At 48.5% G+C, this 10,860-nt stretch overlaps 1 protein-coding gene across 1 annotated transcript in view; it reads right to left on the bottom strand.

Moving 5' to 3' along the window:
* CCNI (cyclin I) overlaps nt 1-10,860 on the bottom strand; it is an 18,297-nt gene continuing 7,437 nt past the window's right edge. Inside the window, exons 2-6 of the mRNA XM_009324015.1 lie at nt 8,008-8,142; nt 3,739-3,813; nt 3,432-3,572; nt 2,366-2,596; nt 1-1,716 (exon numbers count right to left, since the gene is read on the bottom strand). Of these exons, the coding sequence (XP_009322290.1) occupies nt 1,258-1,716; nt 2,366-2,596; nt 3,432-3,572; nt 3,739-3,813; nt 8,008-8,142 (1,041 nt within the window). The 3' untranslated portion in view covers nt 1-1,257. The remainder of the gene's footprint in view (nt 1,717-2,365; nt 2,597-3,431; nt 3,573-3,738; nt 3,814-8,007; nt 8,143-10,860) is intronic.

Genomic DNA, 10,860 nt, shown 5'->3' with positions numbered 1-10,860 from the left:
TCCAGGACAACTTTCTTTATTGCTACCAGAAGGCTTTCATCAGTACAATGGCTCCAAATACAATACCTTCCTCAGGGCTGTGGAGAGAGCTTACAATTGGGACAGGTCATTCTGAGAAACAGAGGTATAACATTTAAGAGACAAGTTTTTAAAGGTTTTACTCTTGGTTAGAAGTTACATGAACACAAAACTTGAGGGTTAGGGTCTTTTGTTTTGGTTTTGTGGCTGATAATGACACACCTTTCAAACCTCAGGCGTACGTAGCTGCCCCAGCACCTCACCGAGCGTGTGCTGGTCACGTGCTATGCTTACAAACATCTGGGAAAAACACAGACTGCAGAATTCAAGGTTTACACTTGACACAGAGTGTCAAGCATTGGTGAAAATCCACACTGAGTACAATGATGCTTGGTGCAAACAAGAAAAAAAAAAAAACAAAACCGTTTTTGTTCAAGTGATACAAAAACCATGAACTGCTTTCGGTGTTGGAAAACGCAAACTGTTTTAACTTGGAGAAGTCTCCGTGTAAGTAAGGTAGAGAGCACGGTGGCTGGCTGCCCTAGTGTTCTTCTAGAGTACGTTCACACTCCTGTGGTTGTACTTAAGTGTGGAGCAGCTTGCCAGAGTTGTTTTTGGTTTTTTCCTGACTAACCTCTTATTTAAATCCAGTTTTTAAACATTATCACATTTAAACACCAAAGTGCTAACAAAAGAAAAAAGGTCTTTTTGTTTAGAAAGGAAAAAGAAAGTTGCCGTGAAGGCCAGGTAGTACAGAACATCATGCACAAGACTTGCTGAGAATTAAAAGAGGAGCAAGCAGAAAGAGAGCAAGGAGCAGATGGAAATCGGATCAGAGAGGTGTTAGTTGGCTGGGAAACCTGGAACAACTCTGCACGACTGATGTGAGCTCTTGGACGTGGAGAATGGGTTACAATACACAGGAGCAGAAAAACAGTGGAACTGACAACACTAGAAAGAAACAATTTTTTGCTACTTTTTTTGTTTGGTTTTTGGGTCTTTTTTTAGATTTTTATACTTTTTTGTGTTTTTAAGTGCTTAAATAGTGGAACTATAATTAGCCGCACGAGAAAAAAATTGAAAGAAGGGTCGGGATATTTTTTTTTTCTGTTTTTTGGCTCCCTTCAGTTCAGCCTGACAAGGTATGGCCCCTTCTCCCCCCCCACTGAGAACGCAGGATGCCAGGTTCTGCATGGTTTCTAGAGTAGCTGTGGTGGAGCAGGTGGTGTGCACTCACAGCTACATAACCGACACGGGCTGTAAAGGTGGACAAGGGGAAACGTTGCCCTCCTGCCTCGAGACATCAGCGCCACAAACAGAGCCCATGCTTTCAAGAGCCACTACCTCTGGAGCGATGTCTTCGTTGTAGAGACGCTTGATACCATCGTAGAAGTCGTCCACTTCCATCTCTTCCACTTTACGCTTGGCAGAGGCTTGCTTGCAACCGCTGGGAGCTGGCAGACGCTGGTAGAGCGCGGCTGTCCCTGTGACTGGCACTTCTGGCCTGCCGTTGTCCTTGGAGAAACCTGGCCCTGGGACAGAGGAGGGCTGGCATTTGAACACTCCTCTGTTACAGGTCACCAGGGTATGCTGGAGGGGACTGTAGACATATACAGAATTGGGCAGCAGAGAAGACTGCAGAGTGGAAAGGTGATGTGCCACAAGCTCCCGGCAGTGGATCAGCTGCGAGCTATCCATCTGGAGTGGGAAGACAAGCAAAGATACCGGCATTTGCGGGATCACTGCCGTGGAGAGGAGAGGCTGTCAGCCCGGGCAGGGCTAGGGCTCTGAGCGCACCGGCCACCCGCGCACCTCACTTCTTAATGACATGCTGGATGGAGGAGGAAATAAGTGATAAAGGATCAGAAAGACCCCCAACGTGACGACCTCGTAAGATACGGACCCCTGCTCCTTCTTACGCCTCATGGGAATAGTGGGGGGGGAAACCTGTCAGATATTAAAAGGTTTCACTGCATGTTTTTAGCAGCTTGAGTGTCTGTCTTTCCGGTACTTGTCAGACCAGCCAGTATGCTTACAATGAATGGCGGAGTGGCGAGCTAGAATTTTCTCCCCAGTGTGTTATTTTCTCCCTGGTGCAGAGAGCGCCCGTATACCTCAGGTGCTTTGTCACCTGCTGCATGCAGTCAAGATCAAGACCTTGCAGAACTGTCCCTTCAGGCTGAAGCACGACCGTCCTCGCAAAAGCGTAACTGCAGGCAGAGATCGGCAGCTAGGGAGCCGAGAGCCCCGGCTGACTTGGATCACTGGAGTACTGAGCAAGATGCTGCAGCCTTCTGTGGCCCCTGGTCCCTCCCTGCCGCCAGGCGCGGTGCCAGCACCCCCTCACCTGTGCCTTCTGGAGCAGCTCGATGATGAGAGCCAGCCAGTCGGGGAGCAGCTTCTCCAGCTCCAGGCTGACAATGGCCAGCGCCAGCATGGAGCCCTTGAACTGCAGCAGCTGGTAACAGGCCATGCAGTGCAGCAGCTGCTTGGTGAGCGCCGCCACGTGCTGAGAGGGACTCAGCTTGGGCAGGATGGTCAGTAGCTGAGGCCTGCTGGACACCGCAACTGCGTGGAACTAGGGGGGGAAACAAGCACATGAGGCAGCTGGTGTCACCGACAAGGCAACCCCCACAGGCAAAGCCAGGTCAGACCTCAGGAATGGCATGCGACACGTCTTTGACAGACGAGGATCCTCCAGCTTAACCTTCAAGGCAATTTCCAAACCATGGAAAAAAACCCAATGCGTTGAACCCACCAACAACTTGGTGCAGCCTTTCTGGCGGGACCTGCCATCATACACATCATCTGCCTGGGGACCAGGCTTCTCAGGGCTCTGCGAAAGGCTATCCCCTTCCACCCTTCTCTCTCAGCAACACAGGTTTGGCAGTTCAGGTGTCCTAGACAAAAACTCCTTCTCGAGCAAGCAGAGAGGATGAAATTCAACAGAGAACCTCAGAATGCTTTCCTTCCCTTTGTCTTAACTCATCCGCGAGTCTGGTTCTCTGGCCGTGCCTCTCTGCAGCCGGCACAGAGCACACCCGTTGCCCAGCATAGGTGCTTTCTCCATGGTTGTACTTACTGTTTTCATGCTGCCTGGCATTCAGCTTTGAGCAAAACCACTAGAAATTAAGACTTAAGGGGAAGGTTTTCGGGAACTGTGAGTCTTAGCGTGTGGTTTAACGTGCCTCAAAACAGGTCAGATGGCAGGCCCACGCTTTGGAAATTGCGCCCAAAGTGTCACAAGTTTGCTCTGAAATTCTCTGGCAAGGCTTTTTCTTTCAGCAACTACTTGTATGGAGGAGTTGCGAACACATCCTGAGGTCTTCACTCCCCTACAGGTAGAGTTTTTGTCTAGGTACCTTACTTACACCGACAGACACCGGGAAGAATGTAAATAGCCCCTTACTTACAATATGAAGGAAATCCAGTGGCGTTGCCATGTGAAGATCCCAGTTCAGTTTATCCAGGATAATCTTCTCCATTCTGCGAATTTCAGCTGGAGAACAACCACAAAAGCTATCCCGAGCCAACACCTTCAGTACTGGAATCCTCTGCAAAAGCCAACGCAAAAAAGACACGAGAGAACCAATCGTTACAGAAATCACACAAAACGCTTCGTTCCTGTCCTGGCAAGCGTCAGCCACCATGTGCAAGGAAAGGCAGGACTGGAAGAGTATATATTCAGACAATGCTAAGGTAGTAAGAACAAAAAATTACCTCATCTTCCTCAATGGTCTTTGCAGCAAGGAAGAAGCAGCTGATTGCAATACAGTTCAAGTACTTTGGACGGGCCTATGGTACAGAAGAGCAGAGAAGTCTCTGTGTGAATGCGATGCAAAAACGATGCCTAATCCTTTCTGGCTGGACATCCTAAGCCCCAGGGTCTCAGCTGCCTGTGCAACGCGTTCTGGATCAGCAGGCTGACCTCCAGCTACGCCACGGCGGTGGCAAGCCGTGCCAAGCAAAAATCCGTAGTCCGTGACATAAGGCAGAACAGCAATCTGCCAGCCCCATGATCGTAATTGGCACCCGCTGATGTGCAGCGCTGGAGTGGAAAGAGCTTGTTTTTAGGCAGCGCAGTAGAAACAGGAAGGAGAAAATCAGAAGGGCCCGATTGTCACCTGGCAAAAAAACATTGCCACTCCACCTGCTTCAGCAGAGCTCTGCTGTTAGTGCTGCTGGGGGCCAGACACAGAATAGGAAGGAAAAGAAGAGAATTGAAAAATGCTGTCCTTGCCTAGGGAAGTATAAAACACCCATAACAATGACCACTCACGTAATCTCGCGCTGCAGTTCTCAAAACTGTGGCCCAGGGATCATCGAGGGAGAGCTGGTCCCTTCTACAGTGAGTTGTTTAGGCAAGGTAAGTGAAATTTGGAGGGGAAAGGGTGATTTTTTTTTTTATGTGCATCAAAAACTCCTTTTATGGGCCTCGGGTGGGGGGGTGAGGGGGGAAGCGGGATGCAAGGGCTGTAAGTATTCACATAGTCCCTGTGATAGAGCTTGTTTTTAGGCAGCGCAGTAGAAACAGGAAGGAGAAAATCAGAAGGGCCCGATTGTCACCTGGCAAAAAAACATTGCCACTCCACCTGCTTCAGCAGAGCTCTGCTGTTAGTGCTGCTGGGGGCCAGACACAGAATAGGAAGGAAAAGAAGAGAATTGAAAAATGCTGTCCTTGCCTAGGGAAGTATAAAACACCCATAACAATGACCACTCACGTAATCTCGCGCTGCAGTTCTCAAAACTGTGGCCCAGGGATCATCGAGGGAGAGCTGGTCCCTTCTACAGTGAGTTGTTTAGGCAAGGTAAGTGAATTTTGGGGAAAGGGTGGTTTTTTTTTTTATGTGCATCAAAAACTCCTTTTATGGGCCTCGGGTGGGGGGGTGAGGGGGGAAGCGGAATGCAAGGGCTGTAAGTATTCAGATAGTCCCTGTGATGGACCCAGACTAAGCACACGCTCCAAATACGGCGTATCTGCTGGAGCTGTTGCTTAGCAGCGATCTTTGTCCATCTGACCGTCTGACAAAGGACTTCACTTCCAGCATCAGCGTAAAAACCACAGGATGTGTCCACCTGCTCCTTAGTGGCTGGGGGTTCGGAAATGCGGAGGCACCGTTTCTAAACCTTGTCGCAGCCAAGTGAGTAGAGAGCTGCAGAGCCATGCCCCCAGCCCTCCAATAGCCTACTGGCAACTGGTCCTCTTCTGTCCACGTTAGGAGATGCTGAAAGCAAAGGTAAGTGAAAATCCTGCGCTGAATGTGAAAGGCTACTTAGAACCGGACCTGTTGCCGTGATTTATTCTTGCTAGGTAAATTTTAGCAGATGCGACAGAGCTATGGGGTGGTTGAAGGGCGAGATGCTGCACGTTAGGCTCATGCAGTGAGCTGTCAAGAAATCCAGAACGCTGCTTCCGGAAAGCAGCAAGAGAAGAACACAGGATTGTGTCCAAATGGAAGATCTTCACCAACGTTCAGCCTCAGTTACTTAAAAAGGGCCATCCTATGCCTAGAGCTTTGGCGTTCTAGTGCCGTTTAAACTTCAAGTTAAATATGTGTAGAAAATCCACGCTTGGGGGCGGGGGGGGTGCGTGCCCACGTCTGCTTGCGCATTCAGGTGTCACTGAAAGCAGAGAATAAACTCCCTTAGGGCAAGACTGGAACTTGTTCTTGACCATGCAGGCAGGTTCAAAGAAAACTGCCCAGTCAGCACAAAATAATGTACAGCAAAGAAGGACATCTTCTGTGTCGTATTCGGGGAAAAGCAGGTCTCTAGAGCAGGTTCCTACCATCAGCGAAACTTATTCTCCCCGTTAACAATAATTTTGTCTCCTCTTTTTCCCAAGTGCATCCCCTCTAGAGACTGACCTGGAAGGAACAACTGTGTCTTTTGCCAAAGCGTGTTAAAACCCAGTCACCCATCCTGGTCTCCTACGGGAGCTTCTACCTGCCTTGCCTGCTCCTCACACGTGGGCAAGTGCCGCTGAGATCGGCTGTAAACACGGCTCTGTTGAGGGTTAACGCCTGCTGTGCAGTGAGTTACACCAGAAGCTGCTGGCTGGGCCTCTAAAGCTTGACTGGGTAACAGCCTCAGGGGCAGCCAGTCCGAGCAATTTCTAAGTGTGTTCACGGTGAAAGGAGGGGACTAGTTGTCTTAATAATCAAGTCCCACATGGTAGCGCCTGGTAAAAAAAACCAGGAGTTAAGCTGCGTCAAAGGAATGATGGCTTTATGGGAGCAGAAAACTGGGGGAGGGAGCACAAAGCTCTGAGCTGTTTGAACCCGGACGAAACACCTTTCCACACTGCTGCTCGCTGCCTGAAGCACGCAGTGGACTCCTTACTCCTATTCTCATACTTTCTTTGCAGACTCCTTGGCTGCTGCAGATTACTGAAAGAAAAAACCGTACTCGAGGGCATTAGCTGTCGAAGGATTTAAATCTATTTCCCATCTCCATGTTTCAGTAAATCAGCTACTTTGAGCTCTCCTTAAAAATAAAAACTTCCATGGCTTGTAATTAAAATATCAATGTTTATTAATATTCAAAGGGTAGGTTACTGGATGATGTCACTTGCATTCTACCAAACTAAGTCACATTGAAATGTCAGTGCACAGGCTGAGAATACATTATTCTGCTTAGATCTCCTAAGCTATATTGCTTACCTAGCAGTGTTGGTGATGAGATTAGACACACGCAGATGAGACTGGGAGTTTGCTGAGCACGGAATGTAACTGAGCAAATATGGCAAGAGATAAGGCTACCCACAGCCTGACTTCACAACTCAAGGCCAGCGATTTCAGGTTGACCCACAGTTTGTTCAGTCACTTGGCGCGGGGGCAGAACATGGCCCAAGCACAGCACATCTAACATGCTTCCATGGCAGACTTGCGGAGACAGGAGAGCAGCGGATCCCAGTTGCAGGTAGCCCAAATGCTGATTTTTAACTTGTCTTTTTTAAACAGTTTCTAGGGCAAAACAGCCTTAAAACTGAACGGGCATATATATATTCTCTGTTCCGTTCAGCACAGCCTGTCATTCTGATGGCCTGCACCCATGCTTGCTTACCTCTCTCCTTCACATCTGTCTGACTTGACGTCAGTCTTAAGCTCTTAGTCTGTCAGACTGGCTATACCGCAGGTTAGTAGTGAACTACTCCCCCAGAAAGCAATCCCTTCTGGCTGTATCTTCTTCCCCCACCTTTTTTGTTTCATTAGCACGCTTGTCAGGCCCAAACTTGTCCTCAAACATTTATTTGTTTCCTCCAGCTAGTTCACTGCTAGCAGGTGCTCCCAGCCATTCTAGGTGGTAGAAATGAGATTAAATGCAGTTAAAACACCAGAGAAATTAAGAGGTGAGCAGGGACTTTCCCTGACTTTTCTGTCGGAGGGCACTGGGCCTCGATTTCTAACTGCGGGCTAGTAGGCATTTCCTTTAGGTTTGGGTTAAGGTAGAGACTGTTCTCTTTATATCTAAAGCATAAGGTCTATGCAGCCTCTTGTTCTGGTTACTTAGAGGAACAGGTACTGTGCTGAGGCAAATTCAATATTCAAACCAGGTTAAGAGCGAGTGTGTAATTGAGGAGGAAGGTGCTTCTTTTCTGTTAGGTTAATATACATTCAAACTAATGAGCTGCATTACCTGAAGGAAATGGGCAGAACAGAGGAGAGAGGGAAAATATTCTTGGCAGGTATAAGGACTGGGTCAGTTTCCCGAGAACTGTGTGTTCTCATTAAAGCCATGGTTACTTTCACTGCATGAAAAAAAACTACGGAAAGAATCTACCTCCAAAAGTTCCTGGCGGCAGTGCGTGCGGCCAGGTCCACAACCCGAAATTAAGCTCCTGGAGTAGTGCAGGTACCATCCTCTACATATGCGAGAGCAGAGGGGGAAGTAAGCGCTTCCGAACAGCCCCACCACTAGGACTGTACACAGAAAGAGCTGAGTGGGTGGTATAAATCTATTTCAGTTTATGTATGTGTGAATATTTACCTTTACTGCAGCTAAAAACCTGTCCAAAAGGCTGATGGCCAGGGCGAGCGTTTCTGGATAAAGGTGGAACTGGTATTTGAGCTTGGCCAGCCACTGAATGACCTCATCCCTCTGCTTTGGAGAAATGGCTACATCCTGTTGGAGAGAAAAACAAACTATTCTTATACACAGGCTGAGCAAGTCAGAAAACACCAAACGTTTAACCTCCGCAGGAGCTAGTCAGCATGGAAACAAAGCGTCCTTTGGAAAAGGGGGGGCCCTCCAGCCAGCCTCAATCACCACTTTGTTCTTGCAGTTACTTACCCCATCCCAAGAAACAACTTTCCTTACAGCCACCTCAAACATCGCTCAAACTTCACTGTACGCTGGGGAAAAGAGGAAGGATGTCTTCTAGTTTCTCAAGTACTGACAGGGTGTTCTCTGGCTTACCTCCTAAGAGATTTTTTTTTTTTTACCTCCTTAGAACCGCGTACCTACACAGCTTGAACAAAACCAGACACGCTATGGCAGCCTGGCTGGTGCACAGCTCCTGACACACAGGAGAGGGGAGGGACCGAGTTGGTGTTTTGAGAGGAAAGGTTTATTTTTCCTTCAAATTATGGGGATATTTTTAGCTCAGTGTTTGTTAAAAAAAGAAAATTCCGAATAGCTTACAAAAGACCTTTAGCAATACAGTTAACTGTGAACGGGGGTGAAGCAGGTACAGTTTTACCTAAAACAGTTTGGGTTTGGTTGGGGTTTTTTTTTTAACTTTTTGGCTCCAGTCATCACCATTGGTCTGTTTGGACAACAGCTGAATTTCAACCACACGTACAGATCGGTCACTGACATAAGAGCTTGCTCTCTGACTTTCTTCAGAAATATTTTCAGCTTTTCTAGAGCCTCTCGATTCAATGAAGTACATGTCGGGTCTCACTTCAACAGGAATTATTCGGGGTGATTAGCAAGGATGTGTCCAGACATGAAACCAAACAACTTTCTTCTGCTATGCTCAGGCTTCTTGTGATCTTTTGGCTACTGCTGAGATGGTTTAAGAGAGAGAAACCCTATGATCTGCTGGCTGACCAGTTACTGTGAAAAAGAAAGTGAAAGGCTTGCGCAAACAAACATCACTGCTGTGCTGGGTTCTAGCTGTCCTCCCAGCAACACCATGGGGGGGGGGGGAAGTAGCAGAATTATAGAAAATAAAAGCACCCAATGTTGATGCAAAATAAATACTTCAGGCTACATCTATCACCAAAGAACCTACCGCGTGCCTTACAGCGACAGTAACGCGCTTTGTTACAGGTGTACTGACTCTCCTGCCTTGGAGTCAAGAATGCGTGTGAAAGCAGAGCGTTGTGGGCAGAACTGTAATTACAGGAGGGCCTCCGCGAGGACACCAGCTTCACACCTTTCATTGTTACTGGCAGTATGACATCTTTACTCTGTGCTTAACGTCCTTACCGGTGCTGAGCTCCACCGCTGCCACCGAGTGGGACAGAAGGGGCAGGGAAGGGGGCGGGGCTCGAGCCCCCAGGGCTGAATTCTGGGCTGTCGGATAGTGGGTGCACAGCCGGTTACTGCTGCTCACAGACGCACGTCTGGCCAAAATGCAGCCACCCAATTCCCTTAGAAAAAGTACAAGGTACCAGTGCTACTGTAGCAGGGATCCAGCCTAAAGATGCAGGGTTGTGCAATCCAAAGCTGTTTCTTCCAGCTGTACTGGCTGGCCAATAAAGCAATACTACCTCTGCCTGCAAAACGTGCCTTCGGTGCCGTACCAGGTGCTCCCCTGAGGAGAACAAAGTCCTGCCTTGTTTTCTCTCCTGAAGCCCCGACAGTGCAACGGCGTCAGCAGGACTGTGTGTCTGATCCAGATGGGTCTCTGGCCTCAGCTGGGACCTCTGGATGCAACCTGACTATAGCGTGGCTTTTTAAAAAGCACCTACCATTTTTCAGGAGAGAAGAGAAAATTAGTTTTCTCAACTCCAAGAAATAATGATTCTTTCTAAAATTGTTATTGCAATTTAAGGGTGAAATCTGAGCCCCACCAGGGGCAGGACACCGGCTGTCTACAACACTTCGCGCTTGTTCCAGAAACGTTAGTCCGACGTGCGCTGGGAGTATAATGAATACACCGCACAGCAGTAAGGAGTTTATTAAATGCTCTGCTAAAAACATCTTTTGGACAGCAGGATAGGGACCTAGAATGTATCTGGGGAGAAAAATGGGCAACACCATGTTATTTACTGGCTGTCCTTACAGAGCATACTTCTCCCGTAGCAAAGCGAGGCCTGCGCGGCTGAACCTAAAACAGGCAGAAAAGGGAGGAGTGATAGTTAAGAAGTTGTTCCTTATTGCTTTATTCATTACACCTATTTTTAAATGGAAGGAGGCAAAGCCATACAGAAGGGCTTATAGCCACGGCCAGGTTTGGACAGTATTGTGGACTTAAAAGGTTTCAAGCAGCTTAAAGGATTATTTTGGAAATGCAGTGTCTGGGTGAATCCAGCAGGTAAACTCACCCGCTAAAAGCCAACCTGAAACCACCCCATCAAACAAAATAAACTCGACTTCAAAAACCTGCCTCTGACTCTCAGATCACTGCCCTGGTCCTGCCACAGCGGCTTTACCGGTGAAGCCAACAGAAACGGGCTTGGGCCCTTGGCCGGCAAGGGGAGAGCTGGATCATCAGTGCAGTGTCAAGGGGGGCGGTAGCCACTGTCTGCCCTGCGTTCCCTCCTGCGATACAACATCTGCTCTAGAGGAGGGGGCGACAATGGCGTCCGTTGCGCTCCTTTCTGGGGAGGCAGGGCAATGCCTCAGCAGCACGGGCGCATTTTTCCCCCTCCCCTTCCGTTCCTGGCACAT

Source organism: Pygoscelis adeliae, unplaced genomic scaffold, assembly GCF_000699105.1.
Source record: "Pygoscelis adeliae isolate BGI_AS28 unplaced genomic scaffold, ASM69910v1 Scaffold55, whole genome shotgun sequence".
Lineage (NCBI taxonomy): Eukaryota > Metazoa > Chordata > Aves > Sphenisciformes > Spheniscidae > Pygoscelis > Pygoscelis adeliae.
Note: the sequence above shows the minus strand (reverse complement) of the source record. Positions and strands in the feature narration are given on the sequence as shown.